At 42.7% G+C, this 27835-nt stretch overlaps 2 protein-coding genes across 2 annotated transcripts in view; one reads left to right on the plus strand and one right to left on the minus strand.

Moving 5' to 3' along the window:
• CNTRL (centriolin) overlaps positions 1-27835 on the plus strand; it is a 1084252-nt gene that overhangs the window by 321779 nt on the left and 734638 nt on the right. The gene's annotated exons all lie outside the window — the stretch shown is intronic.
• On the minus strand, positions 6193-10294 carry LOC146868731 (uncharacterized). Its single transcript, XM_085614245.1, has 2 exons — positions 10144-10294; positions 6193-9175 (listed from the first exon to the last, which is right to left on the minus strand). The coding sequence occupies exon 2, from the start codon at positions 8644-8646 to the stop codon at positions 6193-6195; it is 2454 nt and encodes an 817-aa protein (XP_085470371.1). The 5' UTR covers positions 8647-9175; positions 10144-10294.

Raw genomic sequence — 27835 nt, forward strand, 5'->3', positions numbered from 1 at the left:
ACGGCATCGTTGCCGGCACTGACGACGACCATCACGTCGACGATTACGTCTATGGCGCCGTCGCCGGGAGCACCGTCGAGGACGTCGTCTGCGGCCTCCGTGGACAGGCACTCCATCGATGACGGTGTTTGAATCCCCCTCTAGACTACCAATATCGACAAAGATCACTTTCAGACGTCTTCCGTAGACGACTGCATCGTCGACGGATCAGAAACAGGACACTAAAAGCCTCCAGTTTATCCAAAAGCCTCCAGGTTTGACATCTGTATCCAAGATATCACTTTGCCTCCTTCTCACCTTAGTGACACGGAGGAATCAAGAGATTTATTTTTGTTCGGTCCAGCACCAGCCCTTAACAGCTCAGGGTTAAATACCAGGACCTTGACAAAGATGAGGAGACCCATATGCAAGACACGTCGGAGTATATGGAAGGGGACTACTCTTTCACGGGTCATCCAAGGGCCCAACGATACAACTCTTTCCAAGAACACTATCTGTATGAAGCTTATGAGAAGCGTCCGGAAGTACGAAGGGATTCCATGTTGGTGCCAACCTCCTTGGTCACCGATCTTAGGCACATGCTCAATGATTATTAGAAACTATTTCCTGACTCTCACGCTCCAGTTCTGCTGATGCCTGGGGGCCAGGGCATTCACCAGGGCATTCAAGTTATTCCTCCACCGCCAGTGGTTACTCCTCCGCCTATCACGTAGGAAGAGAGACAAGCTTCTCGATGCATTACTATTCAAAATGATTACATCAAGAGAAAAGCTGATGATCAGCCTGAGGAGGGTGAGATCAGTCATGATCCAGACATAGTTGGCTAGGAATGGGATGACTTTGTAACTCCATCTTTGCCATCGCCTTCTCCTCCCCCAGCGAGTTCTCCCCCGGGAGATATCGGGGCCTTCCACGAATTACAGGAAAGGGCCTTTGCCTGTGGTGCAAACGTAATGCTTCCTTTATGATTTCAAGGACCCAGAAAAGAAATCTGTTCGATCCTGACCTATTGTGGATTTTATATGGAACGAATTTTTGAAGATTGAGTAATTCGGCATCAGTTCCAGCTGTGTTGCAGAGGATGGAAAAGAAGTACAAAGCACCTGATTCTGCTCCGGCGTGTTTGATTAGTCATCCTCGGCCGGTTTCGGTTATAATGCAAGCTGCCCAGAGGCACCCCAGCAATCCGCAATCCCCCTGTTCGGTGCCTCCGGAAAGAGAAGGCAAGCAGCTTGACAGCATTGGCAGGCACTTGGCTACTATGGCCGCCACTTCCACCAAGGTCTCTAACGCCTTAGCGATTTTAGGATGATACGACCGTCAGTTATGGTCGGATCTCACACCTCTTCTTGAACATCTTCCCAATGAGAAAAAGAAGGAAGCGAAAGACCTCCTACAAGAAGGCGCTAAAGCTTCTTCGGAAGTAATTGATGCAGAAATGGATTTGTCTTCAAATGGTTTCAGACAAATGGCAAGTGCTGCTTTTCTCAGTAGACAGGGCTGGCTTAAAGCGACGTCCTCCCTCCCTGAAGTCCAATCAAAGGTTTAAGACATGCTCTTTGACGGGGAGAACCTGTTTAGGAAACACATGGACGAAGAGCTACAAGGTATAAAAAAGGATACTGAGACGGCACGTCTATTAAGCACCCTGCAGCCGAGGCGCTTTCAGCCCTTTCGTGGAGGTAGAGGAAGAGGACAGTTCCAACAGAGATCGTCCTATCAGTCATACAGCTTTCAACCGTATTACCAGCACGGTTATAGACCGCAATATGGAGGACAACAACAACAACAGCAGCACTTTCGTGCTTCCAACGTGTCATACAGTCAGCAATCAGCTAGAGACCAGTCTGGAACGCGAAGCCGAGGCGCTTTCAGCCCTTTCGTGGAGGTAGAGGAAGAGGACAGTTCCAACAGAGATCGTCCTATCAGTCATACAGCTTTCAACCGTATTACCAGCACGGTTATAGACCGCAATATGGAGGACAACAACAACAACAGCAGCACTTTCGTGCTTCCAACGTGTCATACAGTCAGCAATCAGCTAGAGACCAGTCTGGAACGCGAGAAAAATCGCAAGATTCCTCACCTCGACTTTATAGGACAAAGTTTTTCAGGAAATCGGATCAGCTCTTCGTACCTTTTACTTCTTCGAGAAAAGGGCAGGCCCTTTCAAGGAGCAGCATTGCATGTTGGATCTCTTCTGCAATTGTTTTCTGCCATAACAAAGCTGGAAAGCCTCTGTCCGCAAAGATGTCTGCACACTCCACAAGATAGCAGCTTCTACAGCGCTTTTTTGCTGGGGTATCAGTTCCAGACATTTGTAGAGCGGCAACATTGTCCAACGAGCATACGTTAACCAAGCACTACTGCCTGGATTCGTCATGGAAAGGAGTCCTGAAGCATCTGTTCGCTTGAGGAACAGTATATATATATATATATATATATATATATATATATATATATATATATATATATATATATATATATATATATATATATATATATATATATTCACTGAAAAAACCATAGGTTTCACACATGTTATAGTTAGCTGGACATTTCACTCGTAAAAAACCAATGAAATTCCCCCGTTATAGTTAGTGCAGGCATCTATAACTCACGCGACCGCAATCCACTGCTGATGACGTCAGATATTACATCACTGATGACATATGTGTCTTTATGAAAAATAAATATTTGTAATATATGTATAGCTAAAGATACAGTATTAGCATCAACAGAGGATTGTGGTCGCGTGAGTTATAGTTGCCTGCACTAACTATAACAGGGGAATTTCATTGGTTTTTTACGAGTGACATGTCCAGCGAACTATAACATGTGTGAAACCTATGGTTTTTTCAGTGAATTTGTAAGGTTTTTTAAATGCTAATTCCTAACTATAACGTGTGTGAAACCTATGTTTTTTTCTGTGAATTTGTACGGTTTTTTAAATGCAAATGTTTTTTTGAGATTTTTGGTAAAAAATAATTTCCAACCTATGTATAAAATAATATATGTACTATATCCTGCATTATGGAATGGTTAATTTAAAAAAAATTAATGTTGACATACAGTTGTACATCACAGTTATTATCTTCTACAACTCTTGAAATTTTTTATTTTTTTTATGCATTTTTTGCCGTGCGCGTACGGTAAGCTGACGCTACGCGCTCCGTACGTCATAAATACAGTGCGCTTACGTGATACGTACATGATGTACGCGTACACGCATGCGCGTTGCGCGGAAGCAACGTCGCGGTTACGCAGGGGTGTGTAATGCGCATGCGCGAGTGCGTTTTACGTACGCGCTCCGTAGCGCTCCGTAAGCGTCACGTTTGCGCATGCGTACTTGTTTACGAGCGCGTACCGTAAGCTTACGGAGCGCGCACGGTAGGTCATGTGATCCACAAAGAACACTTTTCATTGGTTGAAACTACTTTCAGTTCCAGAAACTTCCCACACCACACCCATTCCCCTCATTTCTGCTTGAGATCCCCTAGGAGAAGGAGCTGAATTGACATTGAGATACAATTGCAGAGCAGCAGATCTCTTCTGAGAGTGAGCCTAGCAGCACCATCATCAGACAGAGAAGGAGGAAACAAAAGGATTCTTTTGTGTGGGAGTATTTTACTTTTCCAGAGGGGCAGAAAAAGGTCAATGCTCCATTGGTCACTTGCACACTTTGTGACCGTGTTTTATCTAGAGGAGATCCAAGGAAGAAGTATTCCTTTGGAAATCACTCTATGATGAGACACATTAGGGATAAACATCCCAGGACCTTTGCTCGACATACTGAAGAAAACTCTTCAGTAAGTCACCGGAGCCCAACCTCAGAAGCTCAGCCGAGTACATCATCGGCAGCTCAGCTGAGCCCTTCCTCTGAGGTGGGAGCATCACCTTCTTCTGCTCCTCTGGACATTAACCCTCGATTTCGGAGGGTTTCAATGAGGTGTACAACGTGTTGTGGTCTTATTGTTTTTGGGGAGACCAGTGTTTCCCTTATTAACAATAAGATAGACCAGCACGTTTGTAGACGCTCATAATATTCCCATTCTTTCTTTCCTCCATCCCTGTATTAACCGAACGGCTCTTTTAAGAGCCAACATTACCTCACAATTTGTAAAAAAAATGTTTAAGCTTTCCTTTTTGAAATTTTTTTTTTGCCGTGCGCGTACGGTACGCGCAATCGCGGAATAGTTACGCGAAGTTCGCGGAATTTTTTCTCGCGGAATTTCTCAGTTTACGCCGTGCGCGTACGCTACGCGCATTCGGCGATTTTTCGAAAAAAAAATTAAATTAATTTTTGCCCTTGGGGGTCCTTCTGGGACCCCCTGACAAAGGCTAGGGGGTCAGGAACTGTCCACCCTGCCCCCTTTTCACGTTCTCCACCTTTGTTTTTCACCCCCTCAGACTGCGAGAGACAAAATGGCGGCCGACACTTCCTGGTTTCGACCGATTCGAATGTTTACTGAGATCTAACAACCAATCAGAATCGCGCTCGTGCACGGCGGCGTGCGCGTACGGTAAGCTTGCGGTACGCGCTCGGAGCGCGCCTATAGATATATATATTGATTTAAATGGTATTTTCTCAGGAAGTACTGAACAGATTTACACGAGACCTTCAAAAGGCACATCCCTGACATGACGGCTACCTCTCTGCCAAATTTCAAGTAATTCTGTTCAGCCGTTCGGGCTGTAGCTCGGACTAAACGTCCTATGGAAAAATGCATGGGGAAAACGCGTTTTGGGACCCCCCCTTTTTCTCAGCCCCCGCTTGACGAATCCCCCCGAGACTTTCAGGGTAGGAGCGGAGCGGAGCGCCCCACCTATTTTGAGAATTTCGCGAGGATTCGTCAATCGACGCCAAAGTTATTCCAAATAGAATGTTGCGGATTTCCTATGGAAACACGGTCCTAACTATAACTATCTACTGGCGACCGCCAGTAGATAATATATATAACATATATATATATATATATATATATATATATCACGAAGATTCATCAAACAACGCCAAAGTTATAAGCAAAATAAAAAATGCTCTTCCTATGGAAACTTGGTCCTAACTATAACTACCTCCTGATATATATATATATATATATATATATATATATATATATATATATATATTACACACACAGACAAAATCCGGGTCTTACTCCGAAATAAATCCAGCGGCACACCAAGGACGAACACAATACCTTTATTGTGTCACACCAACAGAATACGCGTTTCGGCGAAGCCTTTGTCAAGTTACTGACCTGTGCCCAAATTCCCCTAAAAATACAGGTCATGGTTCATAAACATGGAAGAAAGAAACTATACGGGCGCTCTGTTCGAAATAAGTTGTCAAATACATTATCAATCATGGCGTTTCGTCTATGTACAAATAGGAATTACCACTTAGAAATAATACTGTGCAATTTTTATACAGATTGATGCAAACCAAATTTAAATATAATTATAGGCAAGTGCCTAAGCCGTTCATTATTGCTCATATTGTGAAAGAACACGGAGACGTTTCGTGATCCATTTGATTATAGGAAATAATACGAAAAGCATCTAGATGTAAGGCACCATAGAATTCATGTAAAGTGCGGAACTACAGACAATAAATAGTTGTTATTATTGATAATGGTAATGTACCACAATAAATACTGTCCTTGTTAAGTCATAGCCCCTGAGAAACCTGAGGGTAATGTACCCATACAGTATACATATAATCAAAAGCAATCATTATGCATTTAGCTGCAGGCAAGTTCAATTAAGGGCCTAAGCTCCAAACAATAGGACGTAAGGACACATACAAGAAATTCAAGTGTCAATCATGCTTATATCACTTTCCAAGTTATATCGGGGGAATGTGTAGGTGGGCAAATCGGTCAGTTGCTGTTCGTGAGATGTGAGGGACGACCCTAATAAACCCAATAACTAATGAAAAAACCTAAGTGACAAAATTAATAATAAGATAAACTAAAATAAAATAGAGATTCATACAAACGGTCTCTGCTACTATGCTAAGCCTAGCTAATAGTTAAGAGAGACTATCAATATTTCTTTGATCAAGACACCATTCATGTGCCATCCTACATTTGTTCACTCTATAATGTCAAATTAAAATGATAGTGACGTTAAAAAGAACACTCAGTAAGGTAGTCCAGAGAGGAACAGAATAGCACTATGCTAGGTCGGTTAGCCTATGTGTGTTGCCAATTCTTCCCCATAATTCATCCCGTTGGGAATTTTGGCATTAAGTTCGATGATATATTTGGATTCAGTAATCCTTAAGAGTTTTTCACGATCCCCTCCTCTAGGAAGAGGTAGAACTCTGTCAATGCCAAAAAATTTGATCAAGTCAGCATTGCTTTGATGTTTTTCCTGATAGTGCCTCGCTACGGGATAGTTCAGATCCTTATTAGTTACCGCCCTCATATGCTGTAATATACGGGTTTTTAGCTGCAATTTAGTGCTGCCCACGTAGTTTAACCCACAAGGGCACTCCAGGACATAGATGGTATAGTCACTGGTGCAGGTGATGAATTTTTTAATAGGCTTTTTCAATACTATGTTTTTCCCCACATTGTAGCTATCCCGATTATTGCTGTGTTTACATGCCTTACAGGAACCACATTTTTTGAAACCCTTGGCTTTTCCCAACCAGCTAGTGCTGTTAGATACATTTTGATAACTATGTACCAATTGGTCTCTCAACGATTTGGATTTTCTGTATGTTATCGCTGGTGTTGCACCTATTTCAGAGCCTATTATGGGGTCCGATTCCAGCAAACCCCAATGTTTGTTCATCAGGTACCTTAGGGTATTGGATCTACGATTATATGTTGTAAATAATCTGGGTATTCCTTTGCTTTTCCCTTCTTTTTTGTTAGAAGAGAAAATTGCCTCGGCTCTTGGCATATTTTCCACTTTTTGACTGGCAGTGGTAATCACCTTTGATGTATAGCCCCTTTGTTGAAATCTCCTTTCCATGACCCGTTTTTCATTTAGGAAACCTTCTTTAGTGTTGCAATTCCTACGAGCTCGTAGGAACTCCCCATACGGAATGCTGTTCAGTAAGGGTGTGGGGTGATTGCTAGTTGCATGTAGCAACGTATTCCCCGCGGTCTCCTTTCGAAAAAGGGTGGTCACTAATTGATTATTTATTATATCAATGGAGATATCCAGGAATTCACAGTGGGAGTTGCTGATAGAGTGTGTGAAGGTGAGGTTGAGATTGTTTTGTCCCAGAATGTTAATAAATTCCTGTGCTAGATCCAGGGGTCCATCCCAAATCAGGAACAGGTCATCAATATACCTGATCCAGATTGGGATGTGTTGTACAAATCTTTCATTCTCCTCCACCCACACCACACATTCCTCCCACCATCCTAGGAACAGGTTGGCTAGGCTAGGTGCAAAGGAAGTTCCCATTGCCGTACCGGACTTTTGGCGATACAATGTTTTATCAAAGACAAATATGTTTTCCTCTAGGCAATAAAGCATCATCTTTTTAAGCATCAAAGTATGTTCCCATAGTGATACGTGTCTTTCTTTCAGGAAGTGCATGCAAGCCTCCACACCTTTTTGTTGTTCTATACAGGTGTATAGGGAACAGACGTCTAGTGATATCATGTGGTAATTACTTTCCCATGTGATATCATGGATTCGTCGCAAGAAGTCAGTACTATCCTTGCAGAATGATCTTAGTTTCAAGACAAAAGGTGCTAGAAACAGGTCTAAGAATATTGATGTGTTTTCTAGGAGTCCACCGTTGGAAGACACAATAGGTCTCCCAGGTGGTCTAGTAGGATGTTTGTGCACTTTGGGGAGCAGATAGAAACAAGGGACCCGTGGATTTTCATTTTTAAGCCATAAGAATTCATCTTTGGATAATAAACCATCCACCCTCCAGCTTTCCAAAAGTGTATGATACTTTGTAATAGAGGCCCTGTAACTTTCCCAAGTTATCTCCTCATAACATGAGGTATCCTGTAGCTGTCTTAGAGCCTCCCGATTGTATTGGGAAACATCCATGACAACTACATTCCCCCCTTTGTCAGAGGGTTTGATAATTATGTTGGTATCATTACTTAATGCTCTTAGTGCTTCCCTTTGTGACTTGGTTAGATTATCCTTATATTTTCCGATTTTTTGTTCCTTTAGTTTATTGATTTCCCAAATCATAGTCTGATTGAAAGTCTCGATGTTGTCATGCGGGACATTTGGGTTAAATTTAGATTTGGGTCTTAGTCCTGTACAGGAAGTTGCATCGGTCCGAAATCCCAGATCCACCAATATTTCACTTTTTTCTTTCATAGACATTTCAGTCACATCTTGCTCCATGTAATGTAAGTTCATAATCAGGTTTGCATCCTCAATATTCAAGTTGTAATTGTCTTCTCCCAGCATACTGACTGTTCTTGGTTTGGTTTTGGTATTCATTTTGAAAATCTTCATCAGTTTCAATTTACGAATATACAGGAATAGATCAATGCGAGTGTTCACAAAATCCATATCCATCGAGGGACAGAAAGAGAGTCCTAATTGCAATAGTGATATTTCCTCTAATGTTAGGACCCTGGAGGACAAGTTGATTACTGACTTGTTATTTTGCTCCTCCATTGTGGGTATATGTATTCTTGAGTTCATTCTGCCACCCCGTCTCTTCCTTAATCTGATTCTTTTCTTGTTCCTGTTCCTCTCCCTCTTTTTGCGCCTCTTCCTCTTCCCCTTCCTCTCTTGGATTGTGGTCTTTCCTCTTGATCCTTTCTCTGTTTCAGAATCTGAAATTCGTGTAGGAAGGTTAGTGGTCGTGCTCCTAAAGGGACACTTGGAGCCTCTGTGTCGGAACTTAGTTCGGAACTGGAACCGGTTGATATCAGTTCTTGTTGTCTCTGTCTCTGGATGGTATGCAAATTTCTCTGTGCCCAGTCAAAGCGCTTAGCATATGTTAGGATACGGCCCTCAGCGTAATCCTTCTTATCCCGTAAGAATTTCCTCTGTTTTTTGGCCTTGATGGTATCTTCATAGGATTTTAAATTATTTTCCAGCTGTTTCAAGAAATCTATGACAATCTTTTCAGTTTTGAATTTATCCAGTTCTTGTCTTAACTCTGATAACTCCTTCCTGGTCGTTTCTAAATCAATTTTGGCATACTTTACTAACATTTCCAACATGCCTTTGCAGGTTTTAGCCATAAAGAGGGACCATTCTTTCAGTAATTCCGGATTAGGATTTTCGTATGTCGGGATGATAGCAATTCTGAGTCCTCTAGGTACTCTATTTAGTTCAATATAGTTGGTTAAAGATGTTATCTCCCACCATTTATTAATCTCTCGCTTTGATAGTTTTTCAAGTTGGGATAATTTCTGTTTTAATGATGGTTCCGTTGTATTGCCACTAGCACTCGCTGCTGTTGGGACACTAATGTTGTCCAGGCCTTCATCGAATAAGGATAGTGCTTCGTTCCTTCTCTGAGTTTCCCATTCATTCATGTTATATACTTGTTGTATGCTTGTATTCAAAGTCTATTCACAAAACAAGTCCTACGGCACCCTGTGCAGGATTTTGTGCAGGGGTGCTGCGTCTGCTTCCCAATTGTTGCAATATCGGTAGCGTAGGCGGAAACGGGACACACGCCGGGATACTGCCCCAAACCCCCACCCTCCGGTGTGAACTTTGGGACACCTCCCCGCCTGTTCCCGAGACGTGCCCGCTCGCTTACCCGAATTATTGATGTCACTCTGATGGAAGCGGTGGGAGCGGTTAAATCCAATGTTTCCAAGCGTTCGCTGTGAATCCCCGCTCTCCTCCCTTGCGACGCCGGTGCCAGCAACGGTCACAGCTCCGCTTCAATTATTACACACACAGACAAAATCCGGGTCTTACTCCGAAATAAATCCAGCGGCACACCAAGGACGAACACAATACCTTTATTGTGTCACACCAACAGAACTACGCGTTTCGGCGAAGCCTTTGTCAAGTTACTGACCTGTGCCCAAATTCCCCTAAAAATACAGGTCATGGTTCATAAACATGGAAGAAAGAAACTATACGGGCGCTCTGTTCGAAATAAGTTGTCAAATACATTATCAATCATGGCGTTTCGTCTATGTACAAATAGGAATTACCACTTAGAAATAATACTGTGCAATTTTTATACAGATTGATGCAAACCAAATTTAAATATAATTATAGGCAAGTGCCTAAGCCGTTCATTATTGCTCATATTGTGAAAGAACACGGAGACGTTTCGTGATCCATTTGATTATAGGAAATAATACGAAAAGCATCTAGAAATTTTACTGATAAAAAACCAATGAAATTCCCCCGTTATAGTTAGTGCAGGCAACTATAACTCACGCGACCGCAATCTTCTGCTGATGACATATGTGTCTTTATGAAAATAAAATATTTGTAATATATGTATAGCTAAAAATGTATGGAAGAAGACATGGGCAAATAAGTGTCTAAATACAGTATTAGCATCAGCAGAGGATTGCGGTCGCGTGAGTTATAGTTGCCTGCACTAACTATAACGGGGGAATTTCATTGGTTTTTTATCAGTAAAATTTCCGCTAACTATAACATGTCTGAAACCTATGGTTTTTTCAGTGAATATATATATATATATATATATATATATCCTCTGTTGTACTCTGTCTATCTGGTTTCACAGTTTTATGCTTATAGCCTTTGACTTTTTTGCTGGTACATGCAAATCTATATATTTCCGTATGTTTTAAATGCGTAGTCCATTCTCAGGGCGTATTAAGGTCTTCACCTAGTCGTAATGATTAAAGAAAGGCACTGCTATCTACTCTGATAAAAGCATGTGAATCTATGAAAGATTCAATACTGGAGAAGAAACAAGTTACTTACCTGTACCCTGTGGTTCTCCAGTATTGACATCTTTCATAGATTCACATGCAGCCCTCCTTCCTCCGCGTCTAGGCTTGCCACTTCTTACCCCATGCTGCTCTTAACTTTAGCATACTTATGTGCGAAATCTGAGGTCTGATGGCTCTGCTGGGGAGTTGAGGTATAGGGCTCATCTCTGATTGGTCAAGGTTTGGACCTACATAAAGATGCTGATGAATGTTAATATTTTTCCTTTCTCTTTGGTGATTTATAATGTACTCTTATGGTACTACTTTTCTAACTACCGCAAGACTCCCACCATGACAACGGGGAAGATACGAGCATGTGAATCTATGAAATATATCAATACTGGAAAACCACAGTGTACAGGTGAGTAACTTGTTTCTTCTGGCGAACTATTGGGACTGTTGTTACATGTATTCAGAGTTTCCATTTTCCCATTTGCAATTGTTTGTAGCTTAGACTGGGTAAATGCAACTTAAGGTACAAATTCACATTTATTCTCTTTTGTTTTTACTTTTCCACGGGAAACACTTTTATCCCTCTGGGGAAATACCTACCTGTACATTGCATCCAAGTCTGGACGTGAGCTGTACTTCTTTTGTCCCAGAAATGAGAGTGAATCTAGCCTTTTGCTGCAGTAACCTCACACCATTTCCAGTATGGGTAAAGAGTCATATTGCAGTTTTCAAAGGGCCACAAACCCACAAGTTTGTGGTCATTCACAAACTTATTAGCCAAATCACGCCTTTCTACACAACTTGCATGGGAATGATTAATGTATAGTTCTATGCACTGCGAGTGTTACACAGTAGTAAAACCATTTGCAAGTGTCAATAATCAATATGTGAATTCTTGACATTATATATATATATCAGCTCCGACGCTTGCAATAGTAATGCACTCTTAGGCACTCACACAGGGACTGTTGAAATAATCTTTTAATATATAGCAGACGCATTTCAGCAGTAGCTTTTATCAGTGCTTTTAAAAGATATGACAATGTCCAAATGCGCGGCGTCTCTAAAAACACATAAGGTCACTCATAATTGGGGCTTTCAAATGGTAGTGACTTAGGAAGGACTCTGATGCAATTCGCCTCCCCAGGCTGCCCCCTCAGCAAGACGATGTTCCAATATATAACCTTAGCCATATCGACCTAATTACAATTGCAAATATTTTGTTATGCAAAAATTAAAGTTCTTACTGGGATGGCAAGCCTGCTGCTTTTCTAAGCATTTCCAATTTTTTCACCACCATTGCGCCATGCATTTAGTCCTCTCGCCAAGCCTCAGTTTGAAAACCAAGAGGAATCCGGTGCCAGCAGTAAAATTACTGTAAGCCATGAATTTGGATAATTCATGACCTTTGGTCGACGGATACATCCTCTTGAGACGGTTCAGGCTCCTGTTACGTATCCAGCTCCACTTTCCACCTAAAACAGCTTTTCGCCAAACTCTTAAGGCGGGTGCCATAAAATGTGAGGATGGAACTCACATTCAATACCAGCTTTGACGCTTGCAATAGTAAGGCATGCTAAAGTACTCACAGGGACAGTTGAAATAATCTTTTAATTTATAACAGACGCGTTTCAGCAGTAGCTTTCATCATATCACATTGTCATATCTTTTAAAAGCGCTGATGAAAGCTACTGCTGAAACGCGTCTGCTATATATTAAAAGATTATTTCAACAGTCCCCATGAGTGCCTAAGCGTGCTTTACTATTGCAAGCGTCGGAGCTGGTATTGAATGTGAGTTCCATCCTCACAATTTATGGCACCCGCCTTAAGAGTTCAGCGAAAACCTGTTTTAGATGGAAAGTGGAGTTACTCCCTTGACACTAAAAGGTTACAGTGCTGGATTCTGCAGTAAAATCCCCAACTTTCCCAATGGCTAGCACTTAAAGTTGGCACATTCTGATGGATACTTCTAACTGCATATTCCTCACCTTGTAAATACCCCCAGGCACCAAACTGGATCTGGATATTTTTTTCTAGCAATTCTCTTGCACGCTTGAAGATGGCTTTTGCTGTTGCGTGTCAACTCAGTCCCACCTTGGATGTGACACTGGTTTTAAGGGATAATTGCAAAGCGAATTATAAATCCACACTTTGTATCACTTAGTTGAATTTAATGTGTTGTCTGCAATCCCTGAATTTACATTCTTCAATCCATGGTATTTAAATGTGTATTCACACATTATTATCCATAGTACAATCCAAAACAAGTTTTTAGTTCAATGTAAGTTCCAATGCATTTCGGGCGGATTGCCCTTCATCAGGGAACAACTCTGTAACATAAAGCAGGGTGTTAAATACAATGAGGAAACCTTTCCAAGGTTCAATATATGAGGTGCTATCAGTCTTATTTAAAAAAAAAAAAAAGAAAATTAAAAATGTGGTGCCATTATATTGGTGTTCATCATGAACCAGAGCGAGCTGGTTTGTTCGTGACTGTTATAACTAATAACATGTCATTGGGTTGGGCTGGGATATAAGTGATGTTGGCCGGGCTGATCTCTGTTAATAATGACACTTAATGATAGAGAAGCGATTAGATGCACAAGGTGTGGTGAGGGTTTGTGGTTTCTTTAGTGGAGATCACGCGTTAAGTGCTGATGTGTGATTATAGTCTATCCATAAACACGCGGAAGATACGTTGATATTTGTAAACATGAGTCTTAAATATATTTAGTAATGATCACGCGTTTAAAATGAAGTCGTTGAAAAAACAAAAAAGCCCCAAAGAGAACCTCATAACGGTTCAACAATGCCATGATGGTGTGTGGTAATGATGAATCCATGCTTAAAGATACATAAATGGCGTTCTTGTTCACAAGCGTGCATGTTAGGTTTTTTGTGGCGGTCATGCATCTAAAAACAATCGACGGTGGCGCTTTATAAAGACCTCTTAAAGTGAGCAAACGGGACTCGTATTTAGGAACGGATATGCAAATGGTTGTAAGTAAGATATTCTTAAATGTGTAGATAGAGTACCCAAAGTTGTTAAACACGGGGTGCATAGCAAAAAAAAATGTCATTCAATAAATGAGCGCTGTCACACTCAAATCAGACACTTACTGATATTCGAATTTCGAGTATTCTCGGCATAGAGTCTCTTCGGCGAGTGTAACTGGCCGGGAAACCTGTGTGTTAATGAGCAACCTTCTATGATTGTAATCGATGTAGGACTAACCGCGTAGTGGTTAATGTGGCGGCCATTTTAAGACGTGTTTATGCTTAGTTAAATGAATGTGAAAGTGTTATGGTCTAGTCGAACATTGGGCTGTAAAATACCACCAGAGGATGTTAGATCTCTGGATCACAAAGAGTTGTTAAAAAACACACCATAAATGAAAGATACTAAGTGTGCACGGGTTTAAAACTAAACCGAAGGAATTCAGTGAACATAAAGGTACTGGCATCAAAGTTTTAGAATATCCAATCAAGGAGCGATTGTATGAAGCACGAGAATTCCATACGATCATTCTTCCCGTGTGGTTTCAAGGTGTTTTATCCAGAAGTTTTCTCTTTTCAGTAGATGTTTGTTGTGGTCTCATCCCTCTATCTTGGTTATGACCTCCAGTACCAAGAATTTTAGTTGACTTATATTATGGCTGTGTTCGATGAAATCCACAGAATCAATCCTTCCCTTTACAAGGCTCGTATGAGTGCACTAATGAGTAGCTGGACCATGCTGGGCTATTGCCTGCCAGACAACAGACAGGTTGCCAGACAATATGGAGACCCAGCTTTCCTCCTCCTACATCCTACTTCTGAAAGGCTAGTGGTCCAGGCTTCGAAAAGCAGACTCAACCCAAATCCTTCCCTTCTATGTCTCCTGATAGGAAATCCAAACGCATGGAGGCATTCGGAAAGCAAATGTTTTCTTTCACCAGCCTCACCCTCCCTCAGTGAACGCGAAAAACCGAAGTTTCTGTCTCGAAGACCGCTTGTCTATTTTACAGAAGGAAGTCCAGGCTCGTTGGGACAAAGGAGGCATCAAGTGGGTCCCAGTTTCAGAAAGGTGCTGATGAAGGATGAGACTTTCCTCCTTTTTTAGGGCTTCACCCTCTCAACGTCTTTCTCAAGAAGGACAAGTTCAAGATGTTCACCATGCTCATGCCAAGTATCTGCCCTGAATCGTTGCAACTGGATGGTAGCATTGGGCTTGTAGGATGCTTATTTCCCTTTTCATTCTGCCATCTCACACGCATTACCTGCTGTTCAGTGTGGCCCATGAGCATTTTCAGTTTTCTCTGCTCCCCTTCAACCTCACCAGTGCATCCCTGGTATTCACAGAAGTGATGGCAGTGGTCGCAGCACATCTTCAGAGGTAGGGAATATCAGTCTTCTCATACCACAGCGACTGGCTGCTAAGGCAGGCTTGCGAGAGTCACTTTTAGACCACCTCCAGACTGCAAATCTCTTCACATCTTTGGAGTTCTCTGTCAACGAAACAAAGTCACAGCTGACTCCTTCCCAGAGTCCTCAATTCATCAGAGTGGTTTTGGATGTGGTGCATTTGCAAACCTTACTCTTTCAAACTTTTTCACCTGCTCAAGTCCTGGACATTCAGCTATGATCCCGATATTTCATCCTCTATCCTTGGTCTTGGTGAGAGCAGCTCCTAAGCTTCTTGGCATTCTCGCATCCTGCATCCTCCATTGTCGAACACGCCAGATGGCATTAGTGGACTCTGCAGTGGGATCTGAAGTCTCAGTAGGCTGAGCACCAATTCCATCCAGGTTTTGAAAGAGACTGAGAAAAACCTGCAGTGCTGGCTACTCCGCTTCAGTTAAAGGGTGACAGATCCTTCTCCTGATCCATCCAGAGTTGAAATTTGTGATGGATGCTTGGTAGCTGGGTTGGGGTGGCCATATCAGAAAGGTGAAAATCAGAGCACGCTGGTTTCTGAAGGAGACCTGCCTCCACATCAATCTGTTGGAGTTATGGGTGATTCGCTTGGCACTAACAGATTTCCCCCGCCATGAAGGGGGAATATTTAGGGTTTCACAGACAACACTTCATCCATGTAGTAGTGCAACAAAAAGGGCAAAGTCGGGTGATGGGTCCTATGCCAGGAGATTCTATGCATATGCCATAGCATCTCCCTTGTAACCAAACACCTGGCATGTTCTTTGAACAGCAGGGTGGATGAACTCAACCGATATTGCCTTGCGAATCATGATTAGCAAATACTCTCAAGGGGAGCGCAGGTTGTCTTCCAGCAATGGAGAGAACTGTGGCTCGATCTTTTCGCCACCACCAAGAACACGCAGTGTGCAAGCTTTTGCGTGTTGGAGTTCCCAAGCAGACTGTCAATAAGAGATACTTTAGGCCTAAAGTGGAGTTCAGGACTACTGTAGCCCCTCCGGAATCTGCCTCACCTGCCCAACATTTTTGAAGAAGATCAGGAGCAACCATTTCCTAATTGTCTTAGTGGCTCCAGATTGGGCCAGGAGAGTGTAGTATCTGGAACTTATGGCAAGTAATATCTGTCCCCCAATCAGACTGTCGCTTGGGAGGATCTTGTGTTGCAGAGCAGAGTACTTAACCTGGGCCTGCAAAGCCTGCACCTCCATGCTGGGAGATAGAGTAGTGACCGCTGGCTGCTTTCAACCTCCCTCCTGAGGTAGTGGATGTCATATTGGCGGCCAAATGTTCACCCACGTAAACATTTATGCTGGATGTGTGGAAACGTTTGTGACTTAATGAACTGCTCAGCTTAGAGGACCGATGCATTCGAAATTGCCGGATTTGTTGCTGTTTGTGCTATTTTTGGCCCAGGAAGCTTTTGCTGTAGCCGTGGTTAAAGGTTATTTATCAGCCTTGTTTACCTCTTTAGGTTTACCAGATCAGCCATCGGAGTTTAAATCATCTGTTTTGGTGTGTTTTCAGAAACTGTTAATCCACGTGTTTCCACCCAAAACCTTTTCTAATGCAACCATGTGGCCTTAATTTGAATCTCACATATTTGATGTGTACTTATTTGAGCAAATGCACAGCTATCCCTTGCATCTTTTGACTTTGAAAGTAGGCTTTCTCTTAGTGATAACATCAGCTCTTTCTGTGCGTGAGATACGAGAGCTAGCTGTCCAGCAACCGTATACCACCTTTTTTCTAGACAAATTGGTGCTACATCATAGAGTGGCATTCCTGCCCAATGTTGTGACTCCTTTTCAGGTCAGATAATTCATCACCCTTCTGGCATTCTTTGGGCAACCTCAATAGAGAAAGAAAGAAAGAAAGAAATATGGATTTTCCTGGTCAGATTATGTCCCCTATCTTGGACCCCAACGGTTCTATGTGCATGTCACAAGTACATGTAGGTTCCCTCCAGTTCCAGTTATGAAGACGCAAATACATGTGCGTCCACCGTCAACATGTCCTCTGTCAGATCCGCCATGAATAGGCCGGATATTCCATTCCTAAGTATGAAAAGCCATCGGCTTAATATGGTTCACTTATGCCATTTTACAGTCCAGGCAAGTAGGCCCTGATTCTGTCATCAAAACTCCTTTTCCCTTCTGCCTCTGAAAGCTCCGGTCCGAGCCTGCATCTATGACCATGAACTTTGTCTCATTCTCTGCGCGGCTCACGAAGCCTGACATCAGCCTATTCTCTGCCAAGAACTGTATTTCACCTTCGAATTATCTGCCTCTCCCTCAGCCGATGCATTCCTGCCTAGTAGTTTAAGTAAACATTCTTCCAGTTATCAAGCAAAAAGGCCCATCCTCTCTGTCCTCATGCAAGTAATTCATAGCCCTGTTACTAGGAAATATTCCTACCCCCTCGCATTCAGTGTAGACACTTAGACGCTTGTACATACACGCACAGTCAGTATAGAGTAGATTCTGTCCGAGAGTCCTTCTTTTGTGGATAACATAGTTCTTTAAACATAGGATGTTAGATATGATTTGGGATTAGGTTGACTTGACCCCCCAGACTTCTCGTCTCCACATATAGAGCTAAATGTCAAGTCCTCGTCACCCCCTAGTTACACGTCAATTACACGTCATACTGCTGCGCGCGCATCTATGCCAAGTATTATCTTATAGATCCACCTATACATGACATCATAACCAATCATGTTCCTTTTTACTCATTATTACACCCATTTTCGGTTACGCAGACAAACGTCAATGTCCTTATCAAATTGTCACGCCTACTGTATTCACTTCATTATAATGTATGTACTATAAAAGTTACTTCTCTGTCAATAAAGTATGTACTTCACTTCCTGAACCCCCGTGGTGATGGAACTTGAAGCATCCGATTATAATCGATTATTGGAATAAAGCCCATTCCGAAACTCTAATATCACGGATTCTGCCTCTCATTTTACTGAGCTATTTTATAATGTTTCTGTATCAAATTCAGTCCCGGTAAAGGAATTTTTATTTACCACATGATGGCGCCCGAACAGGGACACTTTCTCATCTCACGCGCCGGCGGTGCGTTGCAGGCCCGGTCTCCTGCCACAGCTGGACGGACAATAACGCGTACCAGCAGGATTTCCTGTATCTCCCTCCGGTCAAGCGGGGGCGACTGAGACTGCGATCAACACCCAGACGAGGCGGTGAGAAGTGCGAAGTATCCCGACCAGAGCCTAGCTGAGAGAGCAAGATCCGAGGTATACAGAGACCCACCAGTCCGAAGTCAAGTCCAGTGTCCGACGAGTCGAGTCGAGTCGAGTCCAGTCCGGTTCAAGTTCAAGTTACTGAGGCCTTCCGTTTCCGAAGCTACCCGGTGAGTACCATTGCTGGGGAGGCATTTCTGACGTGCACATAGGTTGTGCCGGTCAAGACGGGTTTGGGTACACAAATCCGGTCTGCACTGTTTTAGCAGTGTATCTGTACTGTTTAGCAGTATATCAAGTATTCCGAAGTATTCCGAAGTGTCTAGTTATTGTCTAGTTATTGTCGAGAATTAAGCTTGATGATTAGTTATGCAGACGATCATCATTGTTGTTTCAGTTAAAAGTTTAATGTTTAATGTTTAAAGTGTTTAAGTATGTTCTGTATATCGTGGTATGAATGACTGTTCATTATCGTGTTTATTGTATTATGTCTGTTCAAATTCAAGTATCAGGTCAAAATCAAGTATAAGGTCAGTTCTCAATATGCCGCTCTTTTCGAAATTAAGACAGATCACTACCAGAAAAGGGGTTCTCGAAGAAGCCGTCCCTATTCCTCCTAGGGACACTCCAGGGCACTTTATGTATCACAAACATGGCTTAGACGCTATATTATTTCTTGATTTATGGGTAGACTATACCAAGGGATTACCAGAAAGTCAGAGGTGGCCCACAGCGGGGACCTGGGATGCAGAGTGCATCATGAAAGTCGAGGAAGAGTTATGGAAAAGGAAAGTCAGACAGTCACAGAAAGACGCCGTTGAATTATGGCGTAAAGAATCACATAGACGAACAGAAAAAGCACGTAGACAGGAAGAGAAGAGTAAAGAAAGTTCAAGCAAGGTTCAAGAAAAACTATTAATTGAGGAAGGAATCCGAGTGAAATCAGAACAAGTAGACAGACAAAGAAATGCCCTTATGAATGGTATGTATCCCCTTCTGGCCGAAGGATTACCTAAGGCTACTCCAGAGATACCGAAAGACCTGCCACCCCCATTATTTCCAATCAAGGTACATCCTAAGGGGCATCCTAGAACCGCAGAAGATGTTTTTCTTTCCTCATATTTAGATGACGCAGCTCCCGAGTATGCTAATTCCGCCCCACATAGACCGCATACCAGGGAGGTTCAACGCCAAGATCCAGTGCCCGTATCCCTACAGCAGCAAATCGAGTCACAAGTTCCGGCAAGCACATCTGTTTCTGCATCTGTTTCTACAGGTGCTTCCATAGCTGAGTCCACACCTATAGTTGCTGTGTCACGTTCGACGAATCCTTTCACACCCGACGCCCCAGATGGGGCCACGGGAGGTGCTACCAATATTTTTTCTACGCCACCCAGAATAAATAAACTTACTTTTCAAGAGTCAGCGCATTCACGTACACCCAAACTCCTTAGTGCCCGTGCGCTTAAGGAACTTCTTATAGATTGTAGATATGACCCGGTGCCTGGAAAGGAGGACGAAATGACCCTAGCATCATTGCGTATCAGACGAGCCGCAGTGTATTTAGCGAAGTTACCAGGAATGACTGCGCATCTAGATAATATATATCATTTTGTCCAAACAGGGCGAGATCCAGAATGTATTTACAGAGCTATGGAATACCAGAAAGTAGAGATACAGGGGGAACTGTTACGTTTCCTCATAAACTGTGTGATCAGAAACCAAGACCGACCGGGGGTAGACCCGGAAGTAATGAAAATTCTTACAAGATGGAGCCAGAATATATCAGAAGGGAGACATGATAAACAAAATTGTATAATAGCCATGTGTCGAAAGATCCGTAAAGAAATAGAACGCCTACACGAAGAGCGATTAGAGGTAGATGAATTCGAACAAAACGAGGAAGAAGGGTCAGGACTGCCCACAGGACAGTCGGACACCATAGCCTATGTGGGTAGAGGAAGATCTTGTAATAGGAATCAGACTAGATATCACACTGACTCAATACATCCGATATGTCCAGATAATAACAGGAATTTCCAAATACCTATAATTAATATAAGGTCTAACGAGCATTCGTTCCAAACCACCGACAAACTACTCCGAGAACGAAGGGGTTATCATTTCCTCGATTCTATGGATGAACAAGATTTAGCCAGGGCAGCTGTCCATTGGGTGGACAGTCCCGGAAAATATAGCGATGATACAGTAGTACGCACATTTTTGAATCTTACCCCAGATGAACAAAGGTTAGCTGGGATTTATATGATTCAACAACTCATTATACTATATCGGAGTCGGCATTCGGACCCTGGTCCCTTGCCTGACATACTGACTGAATTACTTATGAATAAATGGAGAGGTCCAGGTACTGAATTAATTAAAGAAATTCTAGAATCAAGAAAGCAGTATATTCTTTTTGTATGTTCAGAACATGTTCCATTGTCCGTCAAGGAAAGAACTACGTATCACATAGATAGGCAGAATCCCTTACGAGAAGTGCACCCAATAAAGGGTGAGGACAATCAGTTTAAACGTGTATTTGTATATACGCCCATATCGAAAATAGAATTGTTAGAAATGAAGAAAGTGGTACCCAGTCATGACAAAGACCCAGCGGGTTTTCACCGAGAAATTAAAGACATGTTACTCATGGGAGAGTATACCTACCCCGACATTATGACAATATTAAAGGTGTTGATGCCTGCTGGCATTTATGAGAAACTAAAGGAAAAAGAGTGGGAGGTAGGAGATCAAAAGATAGAATGGTCAGCATTAGAAGCAGAAGAAAGGGCCCGAGGTCCAGGTTCGGGGCTTGGGGATAAAACTAAAGCACTACCAGGTCTACTAGTACAGGTACTGCCACGTTTATTATCTACTAAAAAGGAAGATTGGGGTACAATTTCAGCCTGTAAACAGAAGCAAGATGAAGACACTAGCGATTACTATGCCCGATTCGAGAAATGTTTTGGTATAAATAGTGGCATAAAAGCAAGTAGCGAATCATACCCGCATCTGTTTGTAACAAAATTAGTGGAAAATGCCCTGCCCCCAGTAAAGAATAGAGTATTAAAATTCGAGAGTACCTGGCAAGGTAACACTCCAACACAAATGTTACAAATGTTACAGTACCACCACAATAGAATTAAAGAGGAACAGGAACATGAACACAGACGCATGAAAGACACGAAAATGAAAATGCTAGTTTCCCAAACAGTTCCAGCTGAAGGACATAAAAAGGGTATGACACATTCCGATTCAACCGGACCTGTAAAAGGGACATGCAATTATTGTAAAAAGCCAGGTCATTACGTACACGATTGTCCAGTCTTAAAACATAATATCGCCATAGGTAAAACACAAGAAAGATCACGGCCACTCAGACAAGATCAGAATGAACAAGGAGCTATGCAGCATGCCCAGGCCATGCCAGCCGCACAACAGCCAATACACTTTGTGCCAGCTGCACCCCCATTGCCTGTTGCTGCCACACAAACAACAACACGACAAATGTATCAGACCGCACAGTATGAATATCCCGAGTATCAGCGTTACGCATGAACAAGCCTAGAGAGGGAAGTTGACTTACCCCTTATTGAAATTCCAGTAGACCAAGAAGGACCTTATGTACATAGTGAATTATTAGGCCAAGATAGAAAATTTCTACTCGATACAGGGGCAAGTCGAACGACCATAAAACGTAGTGAAGTTCCAGGGGCACCCCTCTCAGGCTCACAGAATATTTCCCTTGGTTTTTCAGGAAAACCTATTGTTAATGAAGTGTCACAACCTCTGCCACTTACGATAGGACCTTTGACCCGAACTACAGATTTATTGCTTACCAAATCATGTCCAGAAAATCTATTAGGAATAAAAACGTTGAAAGCTCTAGGAGCTATAATATGTTGTTCTCCGGAAGGAGTAAGACTGTTTTTACGTGATTTTAAAGGTCACTATGTGTCTAGAGACATGGATCCCCGATTACAGATTTTACCTACACGACTATGGGCACAAGGCCCTACTGATGTTGGATGCATGAATATTACACCATATCGAGTCACATTAAAGGCAGGAGTGGTGCTACCACGAATGCGACAATACAAGTTACCACCAGATGCTGTAGTGGCTTTACTACAAATCATTGACGAGCTCATTGCCCAAGGAGTAGTTGTGGAAACAGACTCCAATATATGTAATTCACCGATAATACCGATTCTTAAACGAACAGATCCGAAGGCCCCGCCAGTATATCGATTGGTTATTGATCTGCGCGAGTTAAACAAATGCATTGTGCCACAATTCCCTGTGGTCCCAGATATCTCGTCATTACTGACAGCTATTGATTCCGAAGCGACATTCTTCACTGTAATCGATCTCAAGAATGCCTTTTTCAGCGTCCCAATAGATCCGGGAAGCCAATATTTGTTCGGATTTAGTTTAAATGGACGTAGCTTTAAATTCTCACGCGCACCTCAAGGATTTACAGAAAGCCCCAGCATCTATAGCCAAGCACTGAAACGAGAACTCGATAGTATCCACATGCCAGTTAACACTGCTCTGCTTCAATACGTCGATGATCTGCTGATCACCGCCCGAAGCGAACCTGAATGTGAAAAAGCATCACTGACAGTTTTACAATTTCTAGCCGAAAAAGGGCACAAGGTGTCCCCTTCTAAGCTGCAATTCTGTGTCCAGCGAGTTATTTATCTTGGACACTCGCTGTCCAAGGAGGGAAGGCAGCTTACACCAGACCGCATTCAGTTAATAGCTAACATGCCGATACCCAAGACACAAAAGGAGGTGCGGGCTTTCATAGGCCTCACTTCATACTGTAGACAGTGGATCCCGCAATATGCATTTCTAGCAAAACCACTCATTCAGTTGACAACCCAGGAGGCAGCCACATCGACTGTTCTCCCTTGGACTCAAGAACATACACAAGTTTTTGAAAGCCTAAAGAAAACTTTATGTCAAGCACCTGTTTTAGCAACACCATGTTACAGAAAACAGTTTACACTCTTTGTTACAGAACGCGAAGGTACTGCTTTGTCAGTACTCACACAGGATCAAGCAGGAGCACACAAACCTTGTGCTTATTTTTCTAGTACATTAGATCCCGTAGCTCAGGCTTTGCCTGCATGTCTGAAATCAGTGGCAGCGACAGCTTTAGCAATCAGACAAAGCGATGCCATAGTGTTAGGACATCCATTGACAGTTCAAGTACCACACGCAGTAGAGGTTCTTATAAATAGAACACAAACACAACACTTGACCATAGCACGACTTACAGGGTATGAACTTACATTGTTTCAGCCACATATAGAAATAAGACGCTGTAACACATTGAATCCTGCCACACTTTTGCCAGTAACCGGAACAGACCCACTAGCCCATGACTGTATTGAAGTCATTACTGTAACGACAAAACCCAGACAAGACTTGACCGATGTTCCATTGTCAGATCCAGACTTGACATTTTATGTCGATGGTTCATGTATGAGAACAAGTACAGGAGAATTAGTGGCCGCTTATGCAGTCACAACAGATACTGAAGTCATTGAAACTAATCGTATAAATACTTTGTCAGCTCAAGCCGCAGAGCTCATCGCTCTGACACAAGCCTGTATTCAAGCCACGAATAAAAAAGTCAACATATACACTGACTCACGTTATGCATTCGGAGTTGTACATGACTTCGGCGTGCTGTGGCGAGAGAGAGGTTATTTAACTTCCCACGGTGCCCACATTCAGCACGGACCCCTCATTCATGCCTTATTAGATGCAATACATCTACCTACTGAAATATCAATTATGAAATGTAAGGCCCATACGAAGGTTACTGATATCATTTCCCAAGGCAATGATCTAGCCGACAGAACAGCTAAACTGACCGCTCAAACTCAAACCCCTGACATGACAAAGACAATAGTCCTGACACCGACACATTGTATGACAGTTAAAGATCCTACTCTTGACGTAATTGACATACAGACACATGCTACACCAGACGAAATAAAGAAATGGACTGAATTAGGAGGGATCCAAACGGACCAAGGATGGATGATGAAGGAAAAGTCTGTATGGTTCCTTCCTGATTCAATGGTCCAAGTTATAATTAACACTATACATAGTCCGGCACATCTAGGAGAAAAAGCTATGCTAGACAGCATTCAACACATTTGGTTTAATAAACATTTACGAGCAGCAGCCAAACAAAAGGTCCGTACCTGTATGATCTGTTGCCAGTTCAACCCAGGAAAAAGTGTTCCCGTAGAACAGGGTGGATTTCATCCTCCTGATCACCCTTTTGAAGTCCTACAGATGGATTATATCCAGATGGAACGATGTCGAGGATTCAAATATGTTCTCGTAGTTGTCTGCGCTCTGTCCCGTTGGACGGAGGCATACCCGGTTTCAGATTACACTGCTCCGACTACTGCCAAACAGTTGGTTCGAGAATTTTTCCCACGATACGGTTTACCATGTGCTGTTTACTCAGATAACGGCCAGCCGTTCTCATCAGAATTAATGAAACATGTTTCACTTCTGTTAGGATATCAGTGGAAATTCCACTGTGTCCGACACCCCGAGGCAGCAGGTCTCGTAGAAAGACATAACCAGATACTGAAAATCAGAATGTCCAAAATATGCAGAGAGAAAGGTGTCGACTGGGTAGTAGCGTTACCAGTTGCACTATTTTACATGAGAATGGTAGCACACTCTCGAACAGGGCTATCCCCGTATGAGGTGATCTTCGGCAGACCACCAAATATGTGGGGGACGCCTATACCACGTAAAATAACTGATGTTGACTGTAATATGCTGACAGATTACTTGGCTTCCTTGATGTCTGCACTACAATCTTCTCGTTCACAGGTAGCTGCAGCCTTTCCCGACAACACTGAGGTGAAACCCCATGACGTTGTTCCGGGTAATCTTGTCTTTGTGAGGAATTTCGACCGAAAGACTCAGCTGGAGCCCAGGTGGAAAGCACCCAAGTTGGTCCTGTTGACCACAAGAACAGCCGTGAAGATCGAGGGCCGCAAGGGCTGGATTCATTCAAGCCATATTAAGAAATTTCATGGACTATCCTCGGATATAGACACTGTGCCCTGCACTACTTCACAGACTGATTCAAAACTCCCTTTTGTTGAACCGAACAAATCTGAAAGTTATAAACTAAAGCTTAGGCCCAACCAGTCGAGCAATTTGATTGTTTAAGTCCTCTCCAAGGTGAAGCGGTTGAATTGTCTCTGACATGTATCCCTTGGACCGGAGTAGAGGAAATACCCGTAAAATGTTGAAACAACAGGCGTATTGTAAATCACTGCGTAGCCACTGTATAGTGACATTATTAATTTTGTTTTTATTGAGTCTTTTAATAATTATTACAAGTATGTTGTTGCACATATATTACCCTATTTCTAGACATGTTTATAATGTTACTGCTGAACATTCTTTTAGTGACTTACCTCCGCATGAATTGTCTTATAGACTTGCGCTGCGCAATAACACTTTCATCAGTATGTTACATCATTCCCATCAGACTAGTAATGCCACAAATTGTTGGGTGTGTGGCCGACTCCCTCCCTATCAGAATTATGAAGGAGTCCTGCCATTCTTTCCACACCCATTTACACACAATGGCTCCTGTGGAGCATGGTTCAGTTTAATCAATTCCATAGACTCAGACACAGCAGTTTACCAAGATCATTGGATATGGGGAAACCTGAACCTAGTTTTACTCAAAGTCTGCTACCCTGACAAGGAGGGTCGCCCCAAAAGAACAGGAACTGATCTAGAAAATGAAGTGTATGGATTAGGTAATTTTACACCTAATCTCATGATTCTAAATGTCGTATCCGAAGTTGAACTAGTCTTACCCACCATGTCAGTATTCCCAGCAAAAGGTGAATTGTGTGTAAGAAAGGTTGGTTCCATACATATGGGCCATAGTAAATGCACTACTATAGTAGAATTCAGTGATCAAGGAAAATCTTCATTTAGAGCTTCTCGCCACTCCTACTTCATATGTGGTCAGATTGCATATATGCGTCTACCCCTAGATTGGGATGGTACCTGCTACATTGCATTCCTTTTGCCACCTGTTTTCCTAGCTCCTCCTGATTATTACAGAAATATTCATTTAGTACACAACAGAGAACGGAGAGATCTCCCCATTGTCGATTACACTGAAACGGCATGGGACAAGTATGTAGATTTTAATAAAGGCATCTTTCCCTATATAGGTACTGTTACTAATAGTAAGCTGATACGTAGATTAACTAGAACCCTTGAAGCAGTAGTGAATGAGACTATTTCCGCCTTAGGCAATTTAACGGAAGAGCAGTCTGCTATGCGGATTGTTGTGCTTCAAAATCGTCTTGTCCTCGACGTCATCCTGGCTGATAGGGGCGGAGCTTGTAGGGTCATCGGATCAAGCTGCTGCGTATTCATACCAGAAAATTCGCCATCTGTATATAAAGCCATCACTCGCCTTCATAAGATTGTAAGCCAGATACACCAGAACCCAGGCACTTGGACTTGGTCCAGTTGGTTTTGGAATGCGGTATCAGCCTGGGGATGGAGAGTTTTATCCTTCCTAGGTATTGGCCTTCTCATACTATTCAGTTGCTGTCTATGTCTACAATGTGGACCAGCGATTTGTGGTCTGTGTGCCACATCGTGCATTCCACATCAAGATTTACGTTCAGGATCCCGGAAGAAGAAAGAAGAACAAATGATGCTATATGAACAGGTCAATGGATTAATGAAGATTGATATCTCTTGAAGGGCAAGTAGGGGACAAGGAGGGAATGTGGAAATATGGATTTTCCTGGTCAGATTATGTCCCCTATCTTGGACCCCAACGGTTCTATGTGCATGTCACAAGTACATGTAGGTTCCCTCCAGTTCCAGTTATGAAGACGCAAATACATGTGCGTCCACCGTCAACATGTCCTCTGTCAGATCCGCCATGAATAGGCCGGATATTCCATTCCTAAGTATGAAAAGCCATCGGCTTAATATGGTTCACTTATGCCATTTTACAGTCCAGGCAAGTAGGCCCTGATTCTGTCATCAAAACTCCTTTTCCCTTCTGCCTCTGAAAGCTCCGGTCCGAGCCTGCATCTATGACCATGAACTTTGTCTCATTCTCTGCGCGGCTCACGAAGCCTGACATCAGCCTATTCTCTGCCAAGAACTGTATTTCACCTTCGAATTATCTGCCTCTCCCTCAGCCGATGCATTCCTGCCTAGTAGTTTAAGTAAACATTCTTCCAGTTATCAAGCAAAAAGGCCCATCCTCTCTGTCCTCATGCAAGTAATTCATAGCCCTGTTACTAGGAAATATTCCTACCCCCTCGCATTCAG

This window comes from Triturus cristatus, chromosome 1_2 (genome assembly GCF_964204655.1).
Source record: "Triturus cristatus chromosome 1_2, aTriCri1.1, whole genome shotgun sequence".
In the NCBI taxonomy this organism is placed as follows: Eukaryota; Metazoa; Chordata; class Amphibia; order Caudata; family Salamandridae; genus Triturus; species Triturus cristatus.